General features: G+C 41.9%; 5 protein-coding genes across 5 annotated transcripts; all 5 read right to left on the reverse strand.

Annotated features, from left to right (window-relative positions):
• Window positions 1–1,183, reverse strand: K450DRAFT_251595 (uncharacterized protein). Its single transcript, XM_051590746.1, has one exon. It carries the CDS (start codon window positions 1,138–1,140, stop codon window positions 238–240), a length of 903 nt encoding a protein of 300 aa, XP_051442605.1. The 5' UTR covers window positions 1,141–1,183; the 3' UTR covers window positions 1–237.
• Window positions 1,184–1,308: 125 nt separating this feature from the next.
• On the reverse strand, window positions 1,309–4,303 carry K450DRAFT_212694 (uncharacterized protein). Its single transcript, XM_051584810.1, has 10 exons — window positions 4,136–4,303; window positions 3,907–4,004; window positions 3,795–3,840; window positions 3,310–3,724; window positions 2,917–3,245; window positions 2,753–2,848; window positions 2,390–2,686; window positions 1,904–2,330; window positions 1,591–1,826; window positions 1,309–1,508 (listed from the first exon to the last, which is right to left on the reverse strand). Exons 1-10 carry the CDS (start codon window positions 4,274–4,276, stop codon window positions 1,401–1,403), a joined length of 2,193 nt encoding a protein of 730 aa, XP_051442606.1. The 5' UTR covers window positions 4,277–4,303; the 3' UTR covers window positions 1,309–1,400.
• A 443-nt stretch (window positions 4,304–4,746) lies between these two features.
• K450DRAFT_251604 (uncharacterized protein) lies at window positions 4,747–6,099 on the reverse strand. The gene is made up of 4 exons (XM_051590747.1): window positions 5,844–6,099; window positions 5,494–5,779; window positions 5,117–5,418; window positions 4,747–5,054 (listed from the first exon to the last, which is right to left on the reverse strand). The coding sequence occupies exons 1-4, from the start codon at window positions 5,908–5,910 to the stop codon at window positions 4,783–4,785; spliced, it is 927 nt and encodes a 308-aa protein (XP_051442607.1). The 5' UTR covers window positions 5,911–6,099; the 3' UTR covers window positions 4,747–4,782.
• A 728-nt stretch (window positions 6,100–6,827) lies between these two features.
• On the reverse strand, window positions 6,828–8,166 carry K450DRAFT_251607 (uncharacterized protein). The gene is made up of 4 exons (XM_051590748.1): window positions 8,083–8,166; window positions 7,726–8,011; window positions 7,349–7,650; window positions 6,828–7,284 (listed from the first exon to the last, which is right to left on the reverse strand). The coding sequence occupies exons 1-4, from the start codon at window positions 8,147–8,149 to the stop codon at window positions 7,007–7,009; spliced, it is 933 nt and encodes a 310-aa protein (XP_051442608.1). The 5' UTR covers window positions 8,150–8,166; the 3' UTR covers window positions 6,828–7,006.
• A 964-nt stretch (window positions 8,167–9,130) lies between these two features.
• Window positions 9,131–10,275, reverse strand: K450DRAFT_201111 (uncharacterized protein; the record flags this gene model as incomplete). The annotated part of the gene is made up of 4 exons (XM_051584655.1): window positions 9,131–9,357; window positions 9,476–9,777; window positions 9,853–10,138; window positions 10,209–10,275. 4 exons carry the CDS (start codon window positions 10,273–10,275, stop codon window positions 9,131–9,133), a joined length of 882 nt encoding a protein of 293 aa, XP_051442609.1.
• Window positions 10,276–10,864: the final 589 nt, after the last annotated feature.

Raw genomic sequence — 10,864 nt, forward strand, 5'->3', positions numbered from 1 at the left:
CAGGTAGCCTGTAATTAAAACACTGGCAAAACGCAATAATTTGTTTTTTATTTTATTTTTGCCATATGGCTTCCATGGCATTGGACGGCAGATTGTACTTTTTTGTTCCAGGGTATGTATACTACGAAAGTTGATAAGTTAGATATTAATACAATTATGGAGCCTCGATGGCAAAGAAAGGGGGGGGGGGTATTATGCTGATGGCAGTTCAAGTCTTGTGCAAGAGAATGGCTCGCATTATTTGAGGAGAGCTTCGTGGGCTGAAGATTCATGTTGAACCAGAGCATTGATTTGCTCAATGACACGTCGTGCGTCTTCATCGCGTTTTAATAGACGTTCGCGGTTGGATCGATGTCGCATGTACAGAACAAAACCAAGGATAAATGTACCCAAAAACGACATGAGAACGATAAGATAGATGTTGGAGTAGTATATAACGTCGTCAACATCCATGTACATGAGAAGTGTGACTCGAACAACAAATTCACTGACAAGGCCGATGCCAGCAGCGCCAGTAATGACACGGAAAGTCAAGCGGAAACGAGGGCGGTTATCGTAAATCCATTTCCAGTCATCTTTCACTTTGTGTGGGTCGGAAACAGTAGCAATCACGAATTGTCTGGCGGTATAGTACAAAAAGGGGTAAAGGTATTTCCCTCGGAAAGTGAATGGAATGAGCGTGATAAGGAACAGTGAGCCCATACCAAGAGTGATAGCAGATTCTCGTAGGAGGAACAGTCTGGGATCCGATTGAACCATTGCAAGCAGGGACGATAGAACGACGACCATGACCATCATAATGGCTTGCATATCAATGATGCCGTCCCGCAACCAATGGAACACCACAACAACCGCAGGTGGGAAACCACTTATGACGAGCGCCACTAGAGCCGTTGTAAAGGGACGCACAGCGTAGTATAGAGCAATGGGAATGATGAGTTCGATGGCCATACTGACGGTCAGCGACCAAAATATGCCTAAAATACTTCGTCGGTTCGGGATGCTGTCTTGCATAAATGTCGGGATTCGAGGGATTTCCGCTTGGCTGGGATGAGTCTCGATCCCTAACAGGGGAGCTCGTTCATCAGCATGCTTTGCATGAGTTGCCTTCTTTGAAGGTGAAGCACCGGAATGTGCCATGAAGAATTCAAATGGTAAGAATAAGAAGTCGCTTCGAGCGCGGCTTTCCTTTACTTTTAAGCTTTTATGTTTTTGGTGTGCCTGAAAAAAGTTATTTTTGCAAGTCACCTGATGCATCTCAAAAAGACCAAAGTGGTTCGTTCACAGGTTCAATCACACTGCCTGCTTCTTCAATGTTTTTGTAGAATTGTTTGTATTATAATTGACTAAACACGTTTTCATTATGTTCTTTGTTTCTAGTTGACCATCCTATATGAACTCTATCCTGCTACACCGCAAACAGTGCTAATTGGATTAATGGTTCTGCGTACTTTTTGCAATACATTGGACACTCGATTCTGCAAAAGCTCATGATCACTTTTGACGCTCTGCGAAGGCGGCGGATAGAAGTGTGGTCAGGCGCCAATTACCATATTGTATGCATAAGAATATATGAAATAATGTACTCACGTAGCTCAAGCAATCCACTGACGCCTCCATACCGTCCATCTTGATCATCACTTTCTTTTCTTTTTCATCCACATCAATGTCCCCGAAATGCTTCTTCAGGAACGTTGTCACACTTGCGAATTCTTGCTCATGGTGATCATCCAGTTCATCATGTGTCTGGCCCATGTCTTCGTCTTCCCCTTCTAACTCGGTAATCTTGGCATGACCGTGAGAATGGCTGTGCGGGCTATGGGTAACTGTAAAACAAGTCGTTAGTGGTGTTAAGGCGAAGAGCATGATGCACACATCTGATCACCAGCAGTGATTTACGTACCTTTAACACTAGCCGGTGAACTGTCAATGCCAAGGATAACGGCAAGAACGGAGTCAGCAACCATATCGTTCATAGCATTTCCAACCCATTCCAGCGTGATCTGATTTGGTTTGTCGTTCAGTTTCTTGATATCAACGGTGTCTAATATGCGAATCACAGTTCCAATTTGTTCGGTTGAGTCACCACCCTTGGTCAATTCAGACTCGTGAATATCCCCAAACATCATTTCCAAATGCCACTGCAAAAGGCTGAACGTAGCTCGGAAAGGTACACTTTGTCGCTGAGTCAGTACGGTCGTCAAAAGACCTCCTCCATATTCATTCAAGTCGTCCGGCGACATGACGTTGAGTTGAAAGTCTTTGGCCACCAAAATACCACTAATTGCCTGATTTTCGGTCGGATACTTTGCTGCCAGACTACCAATGGTCTGGAACCAGAATGATGAGATTTTACATCTATTTGACACAAATCAAGACACTCGCTTACCTTGGCCATCTTTTCTCCTCTAAAGTGGAGGCTGAGCGTTTCGCAATTTCGTGGTGTGTATACTTTTGTATTTTCTTCGGAGTCGGCAAACTTCTGCTGCAATGCCACCTTCAGACGCAACATAGCATTGGCTTCTCCATGCACGAGAACAACATGTGGCGCATTGACTTCAGCGATGAACTGACTGTTTTGGGTGAAGTCAACATGTGCAGAAAATGATATATAGTCAACCGACATTCTAAGCGGTATCATTCGCCCATCCATAGCTTGAATTTCAGGTGGATTATTCATGGCCAGCTGTAAGAATTGAATTGGGTAAATATCTTATCCTTTCAAGCTTGTAACTTTTGAAATTCAACATACTCGTGCTGGCGTTCCCTCAACGCAGTATCCTGCTATAACCAAACCGTTTCGCTTGTCTGGTGCCCACCGCTCAAAAAGCTCTCGAGATAATCCATTCTACAAATATATTTAGAGTCAATGCATGTCCATGTATCGATCAGCAGATTATGCAAGTTGCTAAATACCTGTAGCATTCCTGGACTGGCCATCATGACACATGGTCCAGAATCTTCGAATTGCTCAACGTTTTTGAGGTTGCTAATGTGTTTGAAAATAAATGGGTTGGAAATTGCAAATTGTTTTCGTATTCTGGCGTTCATCATGTTGATATAGGTCTGGTAGACAGCCATGCACTTTTTGGCCAGACTGGAAGCATAATAGATGGGTATACTGTCAAGTTCAGGATGTGCTTCCCAATATTCGTCTAAAATCAAAAGCAGCTCTTGTGCACGGCCTAGTGCAAAGACAGGCATCAGACACCTTCCACCCCTAGTGACAATATCTCTTATAAGTGCTAAGGATAATAACAATTAGTGAATACTGTAAAGTAAGAGTCATTCGGAGGGATAGATGCTTACAGGTGAATCGAAGTTCCTTTGCAAGGCGCGGTTCGTGACTTTGAACACCATATGTACTCTCAGTGACCAGAACGTCGATTTGGACACCTTCCGGCTTTTCTGCCGCCATCAAATGCCGATCTTCTTCTCGTGAGTAATCGCCTGTATAGAGTACTTTGACACCAGCAATTTCAATCAAGAACATAGCTGCGCCAAGGACGTGGCCAGCATTGTAAGAAGTGAACTTAATGCCTTCGACTTCGACCTGTTGGTGGTAATCAACTGCTTCAATTCGATGGAACGAGTTGGTGAGGTCATCTTCGTTGTAAATTTGGTCTTCTGCGCCGATGTTGCTGACGCGAATGTAATCACTTAACATCCACTTGTAAATGGCTTTGGTTGGATGCGTCATAAATACTCTTCCCTTAAACGATGTCTAAATGGACTCTGGTCAACACCTCGCTTTCAAAACTGTGTACGATATTCAAAACTGTCGAGTAGCCTACCCTCTCCATAAAGTATGGCACGGAGCCAGCATGGTCCAAATGAAAACTAGAGGAATATCGCATTAGAAAAACGGTACAGATCCTCTGACCGTGACTGCAAGTGGTAACTTACTGGCTGACGAGGAGAACATCAACACTACCCGGATCGATTTCGTCAAAGAATGGTAATGAAGCCAACCCCGTGTAAGCTGGGTGAATTCCAGCATCAAGCTACAGGATCATGATATCATTAGTTTTCAGCGAGCAAGTATAGCGCTTTTGAGCATTTCAGAGGTTGAAGCAGGTCTGATCGGCGTGCTCAGAATTGAATTCAGGCATTACTGTGTATAACAAGTTCTTACCAGAATTGATTTTCCTTTGTATTCAAGCAGTAGCGACGATCGGCCGACCTCATTGCCAGCTCCAAGACACGTCAGTTTGAGCAAGTCGTTTTCGTCCACGATAGGAATTTCATGGTCAGGTTTTCGCTTGATTCCTGCCATGGTGAAGTTCAATTTCAAGCAATGAGAATTCTGGTGACCGAAATTTCCTGTCAGTCACTGTGCGATTTTCTTTGTCGCACTTTGAAAATTATGGCCATTCAAGACATTTTGTCTTTCCCTATCGATGCAAAGCAGGTACAGTGGCATCACAAAGGGCCGCTAGACATACCAAAAGTCTACAAAACTGGATTGGATCATACATGGTGAGCAATAATTATTGCATTACGCTACCGAGCTGCCTAGGATCCGATCATGAGGTAAATTAGACACTGCGGCGCCGTGCCAAGTTGATTCTAGAAACCTCATCGAAGTCATGTATTCATTGCTTCGAGAATACTCATTCGGCGCATCATCATAGAGTTATAAATCTTTTTCGCATAATAATTATATCATTTATAAGGTACAAAGTAAGATTTGAGTACATATCATAAAAGCCTAACGTATTGCTAATTGATACCGTTTTAGTTGGACACTGAGTGATAGCATATGTGACAGAATTGCTGGTATTAAACATCAAAGCCTTTCTCCTGCAAGTATTGCTCAGATTTATTCCAAAGTTCGTTCACAATGCTATCGTCATTGATTGATTTGTTTGGGTAAGCGGCTATCTTGCAAGAATCCCAGTATTTGCCACTTGACTTTGCAGCATCGTCCGAAATCGCTACATGCACACTAGTCATTGCACCTTGAACGTTACTGCGTGCAGTTGCCTTGACAAGAAAACCCATTCCACTAATTAGAAACTTTGGAAGCTTATAATCCGGCTTTGCGTAAATATCTATAAACAAACATTTGTTAATATCTTTGGGACACTGAAAGCCTTATGCTTGATATTATTACCTGACGCCACAAATCCAGGGTGTATAACATGAGCAACGATGCCATCATCTTTTAAGTTGTCACCAAGCTTTTTAGCAAACATAGCGTTCATCAATTTCGAATTTGCGTATCGGTTGAAAATAAAAGGTATGTTGTCTGCATTTTGGAGATAGCTGTAATCGATCTTTCCGGCCTGTGCTGCGTTAGAGCCGACGATGAGGATTCGCGGTGTGAAGCCATTGATTTTGTTTTGAGTAGCGTATTTAATCAAAGGTAATAAGCGAATGGTCAAGAGAAAGTGAGAAAGATGGTTGATTTGAAAGCTAATGAAATCAGACGTATCAGTGAATGGTTTGTGCTGAATAAATTTAATAACTGCCACGAAGTATATGACTTACTCTATTTCAAAGCCATCTTGCGTCAATCCATCTTGCGGCTTCTCTGTCGTAAAGGCACCTGCATTGTTAATTAAAATGTCCAGCCGCTGGTGCTTTGCTATGTATTCGTTCACGAAAGTAGCCGTAGTTTCGAGTGTACTCAGTTCAAGCGATGCTACCTCAGGTCTATTTCCTGTTGTCTTCTCGATGTCTTCAGCAGCAGCTTCGGCCTTCTGAGCATTTCGACAAGCAATGGTTACGAGAGCGCCCATTTCGCATAGCATTCTTGCGGTTTCCAAACCAATGCCTTTCAAACAAATATGTCAGTAACTTACGATCAGGCAGGAATAGGGCTGGCAGATGCAACATACCAACGTTAGCACCAGTGATCAGTACTGTCAAACCAGTGAGATCCTTCTTTTCAACTTTGAGAGGCATATGCGTGTATCTTGACGTTTGTAAAAACCAACGGGTGCGGACGCGGTCAGGTAGATTAAAGATATGACTTTCTTCAATTGGGTAGTAGGCGTTCACTTAAGTATAAAAGATACCGCACGTGGCTCATCAGGAGTAATGTTTCCCCGTTCTGTATGGCTAACTGTGATCACAAATAGCGTTGCTTTTGAGTCACCCGAAAGAAGTATACATCTTCTCTTTAGTGTGGCTGTGTACAGACATGTCGGAACATATATGATCCGCGAGAGCTTGCAGCTCCGCATACACACGTAATCTTTTCTGGCGTCTCTTTATCGTTACATATTTCATGTTAACAATACGTCCCCAGCAAGTGGCACCATGTTGAAAAGCTGAGTGTACCTCTATTACGGGCTTACACCATCTTCTTAGATATCAGCATGTTGAACAAGGGTATTGGTAGATAACGACAAGAAGAATTTCAACTATATTTAGATAACGCAACGTGCCGGCAACTGATTTGCTGCTGTGAGGCGTCAATGTCTATCCACTCTTATAGCTTCACAGTTGTTATATGTCATGTATGGATATGACACACAACACATTGATTCAAGAGTCATCCTGATAACGGATAGTATAAAGCACTTCAAGAGTTTTACCAGATTCGCCACTAGCCATATACTAGCGCGGTGTACCTCTCATCTTCATTATCTCGCAGAATTACGTTGTGTCGTCTACCAAATAATAGAGGGTTTAACATAGGTGGAATTCTGAAATGAACGTCAAGCCAAGCTAACATAAATGTTAAGCCCCCAATAGGAGGTTAATTGCTGCTCCGTGACGACGACGTCGAATTTTAATTTCTTTGCTATAGCCGAGAAGCTTGTTCAGTACGCATCATCGGAAGCTCAGATTCAACTGTCTCAAGCGTCCTCGCGATAACAAAATTGAGTCGTTCCAACTAATAGATTCAATCGAATATCTTTATACCATACATGCTTTTCATTCATTAATATATTACTAACACAGAAATTAGTTTAGGTAGATACGACAAAAGCAGCAAACTTTTGCCAAATGATGCCATTGATTTCGACACCATACATAGCGATGGGCATTGCTACTATTCTGTTACGTCAAAGCCTTTTTCCTTCAAGTATTGTTCAGATTTACTCCAAAGTTCGTTCACGCAGTCATCGTCCGCTACCAGTTTGTTAGGGAACTGAGTGATCTTGCATGAATCCCAATATTTGCCAGTTGTATTTGCAGCTTCGTCCGAGATGGCTACATGTACGCTGGTCATTGCACCCTGAACATTGTTGCGGGCAGTTGCCTTAATCACAAACCCAATGATAGCTTGAAGAAACTTTGGCGTCTTATACTCTGGTTTTGAATAAATGTCTAACCGCAAACGTTCGTTAGAATCTTTGAGACATCAGATGGCTTATGTTTGGTGCTATTATACCTGAAGCTACAAATCCTGGATGCAAAACGTGAGCGACAATGCCATCTTCTTTGACTTTCTCGGCAAGCTTTTTGGCGAACATGGCATTCATCAACTTCGAGTTTGCATATCGGTTGAAAAAGAAAGGCAATTTATCTGAGTCTTGAAGATATGCATAGTCGACCTTTCCAACTCTCGCTCCTTCAGAGCCGATGACAACCACACGCGGTGTGAAACCGTTGATCTTATTTTGAGCAGCGTGTTTTATCAGTGGTAATAAGCGAATGGTCAAGAGAAAGTGAGCAAGATGATTGACTTGAAAGCTGTTGAAATTCAACATGTAAGTGGAACATCAATGGCTTAGGAGTCACTTGTAAATTCCCAAAACTTTGACTTACTCTATCTCAAATCCATCTTGCGTCAATCCGTCTTGTCCTTTTTCTGTCGTAGCTACGCCTGCATTGTTGATTAAAATGTCCAGACGCTGGTGCTTTGCTGTGTATTCGTTTGCAAGAGCCGCAGCAGATTCAAGTTTACTTAAATCAACTGATACTATCTCAGGTCTATTTCCTGTTGTCTTCTCAATGTCGTCAGCAGCAGCCTGGGCTTTTTGGGCATTTCGACAAGCAATGGTGACTTGAGCACCCATTTCACATAGCATTCGCGCGGTTTCCAAACCGATACCTATCCATCAAATAGGTCAACCAGTCAGGATCAAAGCAGGGATAGGGTGCCAATTGACAGATTTTACATACCAACGTTAGCGCCAGTGATCAATACTGTCAAGCCCGACAAATCTTTCTTTTCAACACTGAGAGGCATAGTCGGTTATGTTGAGGTTTGCAAGAAGAAAAACTGATTGTGGTACAGAATCGATAAATTTTATTTGCAATATGGGCCTGACACACGTGATTGTTGGGGGACCTCGGGTTTTTCTCCCTTTGCTTGGAAATGTCAAACGCATCTGCAATGCCTGTTGCATTGAATGCGAGAGAAAGACCGTTCTATATCCTGACGTTATATATATTGGCTAATTTAGGCTGGGTTTTGGAACAAAAGTCGAGGCATATCTTTTCTATATTTTGCGGCAGCTGTTGCGTTAATAATGTACATAATAGTAGAATTTCGTCTGATATTACCCAATTTTCCCTTTTAGAACAATTCAAGGCGTCAATCATGCTAAACGTGCGAAGGCTTTGTCTGCTGGATGAATCAGAGTTTGTCTATCGGACTTTTAAACCGAGCCTTAAGGTACGAAATCGGGCTTTCGAACATGAGCATAGAGGTACAAGTAAAGCATGACTCTCTGTGGTTTGCAGTATTACATCGCAAATAATGTGTGGCAATAATGTGTAACTGAAATGCGCTTTACCCGTTTTTCATTACTTGTGTCTGTAACTGGTGATGGCGTGAGTGGCTCGGAAAGCTCTAGCCACATTTTTGGTTTGCCTGAAAGACTGAACCATCATTTCGCTGGCTCATTTTTTACTGTGAAGCGCCAGTGTCTATCATCTTTTCTGCAAAATATTTGTAGTTGTTTCCATTATAAATGCCCATATCACTCAACAATCAAGTTCACGTAGACAGCATGATTAAGGAATTTAGAAACTGTCATCGTACTTGCCCCCACAATTCCATTTTCGCCGTGCCAGCTCTTACAAAAGTGATTTAACGGAGGTGATTTTACTTCCAGAACATATATATATTACTGATATAGAGAATGGGCTATGTAGTTGATTAATGCTTTAAGGTTTTGGTCAATGATTGGGTTTCCATCGATATTAGACGGTGCGATGGTTATTACTATTCTTCAACCTCAAAACCTTTCTCTTTCATATATTGTACAGATTTACTCCAAAGGTCGTTCAAACTAATCTCGTCGGTCATCAATTTGTTTGGGTACTCAGCTATCTTGCAAGAGTCCCAATATTTCCCACTTGACTTTGTGGCTTCGTCTGAAATTGCTACATGTACGCTGGTCATTGCACCTTGAACATTGCTGCGAGCAGTTGCCTTGACTAATAAACGAACTAGAAAAAGTACAAACTTTGGCAATTTATAGTCTGTTTTTTCAAATATGTCTAATTGGAAAACCCATGTTAAAGATTTTTGGAACATGGAAAGGCGTACGCATTGGTGCAAGCTTACCTGAAGCCACAAGCCCAGGATGTACAAAATGAGCGACAATGCCATCGTCTTTAACTTTTTCGGCAAGCTTTTTGGTAAACATGGCGTTCATCAGTTTAGAGTTTGCATATCGGTCGAAAAAGAAGGGCAGCTTATCTCCATTTTGCAGGTAATCATAATCGATTTTTCCAACCTTCGCTGCGTTAGAGCCAAGAACAACGACTCGCGGTATAAAATCATTGACCTTGTGTTGAGAAGCATATTTTATCAGTGGCAATAGGCGAACGGTCATAAAGAAATGAGAAAGATGGTTGACTTGAAAGCTGACGAAAATAATCGTATGGGTGAATAAAAATGATAACGCTGCTATTGATGATCCCAACAATATTCTGACTTACTCTATTTCAAACCCATCTTGCGTCAATCCATCTTGTGCCTTTTCCGTAGAAACCACACCTGCATTGTTGATTAAAATATCCAGGCGCTGGTGCTTTGCCATATATCCCTTGACAAAATCAGCAGTCGATTCGAGTATGGATAGATCGAGTAATGCTGTATCAGGTCTATTTCCTGTTGTCTTCTCGATGTCTTCAGCAGCGGCTTCGGCTTTTTTTGCATTTCGACAAGCAATAGTAACTTGAGCGCCCATTTCCGATAGCATTCTTGTGGTTTCCAAGCCGATGCCTATTCATCAAATTAGTTAGCAATGGATCATTGCATATTGATACCGATCTCTCTTTCAAAATGTACTCACCAACGTTAGCACCTGTAATTAATACAGTCAATCCAGACAGATCTTTCTTTTCGACTCTAAGAGGCATGAAGTGTGTCTTGAAAATATTTCAAAGCTCCGGATTGAAGGCAACTCGGTTTATATATATATATATTTCAGTGCGCATGTAGGCTTACGCGTACATGCGTATGTTTAACACACATGATTTACCAGGCATATCTGCACATTTCTAGCTAGTAGAATAACAATGCCATCACATTAGCAAAGCACGTTGTGGCGCATGCGAGAGAAACTATGCTATTCCCTACCGGCTGTGTATATTAAGTGCATCGGGTAGATAACGGCTACCAGGGAAGTGGTGCCTTATTGAGAGTAGATGTACATCTTTTTTAGTTTTCATCAACTACTGGTTGATATGTACATATCAGTAGAGTTTCTAATGATATTGGCCCAATTTACCGCTTTGAGAACATGCAACGTGTCAACCATGCTAAGGTCCAAAGGCTATTACAAATACCTGTTGAAAATAAATTTTTACATAAAAACTGTTGAGTCTATCGGACTCTTAAACTCGACCTACAAGCTCAAAACTCTTAATTTGCAAGTTTCAACATTATGATTTTCTGAGTGAACACTGTATGAGCTGACCATGTTATCAACCACATTTTATCAATTGA

The sequence above is a fragment of the Umbelopsis ramanniana genome (assembly GCF_025399195.1).
Source record: "Umbelopsis ramanniana AG unplaced genomic scaffold K450scaffold_48, whole genome shotgun sequence".
NCBI lineage: Eukaryota > Fungi > Mucoromycota > Umbelopsidomycetes > Umbelopsidales > Umbelopsidaceae > Umbelopsis > Umbelopsis ramanniana.

What these genes read in the sequence shown, in the direction of transcription:
- K450DRAFT_251595 (XM_051590746.1), bottom strand. Translation starts at nt 1,140, where the DNA reads ATGGCACATTCCGGTGCTTCACCTTCAAAGAAGGCAACTCATGCAAAG.
- K450DRAFT_212694 (XM_051584810.1), bottom strand. Translation starts at nt 4,276, where the DNA reads ATGGCAGGAATCAAGCGAAAACCTGACCATGAAATTCCTATCGTGGAC. An exon ending in GATGTTCTCCTCGTCAGCCA is followed by an intron (nt 3,841 to 3,906) that starts GTAAGTTACCAC and finishes ATATTCCTCTAG; the next exon opens with TTTTCATTTGGACCATGCTG. An exon ending in GAGGAGAAAAGATGGCCAAG is followed by an intron (nt 2,331 to 2,389) that starts GTAAGCGAGTGT and finishes TTCTGGTTCCAG; the next exon opens with ACCATTGGTAGTCTGGCAGC.
- K450DRAFT_251604 (XM_051590747.1), bottom strand. Translation starts at nt 5,910, where the DNA reads ATGCCTCTCAAAGTTGAAAAGAAGGATCTCACTGGTTTGACAGTACTG. An exon ending in GATCACTGGTGCTAACGTTG is followed by an intron (nt 5,780 to 5,843) that starts GTATGTTGCATC and finishes TTTGTTTGAAAG; the next exon opens with GCATTGGTTTGGAAACCGCA. An exon ending in CAAGATGGCTTTGAAATAGA is followed by an intron (nt 5,419 to 5,493) that starts GTAAGTCATATA and finishes TGATTTCATTAG; the next exon opens with CTTTCAAATCAACCATCTTT.
- K450DRAFT_251607 (XM_051590748.1), bottom strand. Translation starts at nt 8,149, where the DNA reads ATGCCTCTCAGTGTTGAAAAGAAAGATTTGTCGGGCTTGACAGTATTG. An exon ending in GATCACTGGCGCTAACGTTG is followed by an intron (nt 8,012 to 8,082) that starts GTATGTAAAATC and finishes TTTGATGGATAG; the next exon opens with GTATCGGTTTGGAAACCGCG. An exon ending in CAAGATGGATTTGAGATAGA is followed by an intron (nt 7,651 to 7,725) that starts GTAAGTCAAAGT and finishes GAATTTCAACAG; the next exon opens with CTTTCAAGTCAATCATCTTG.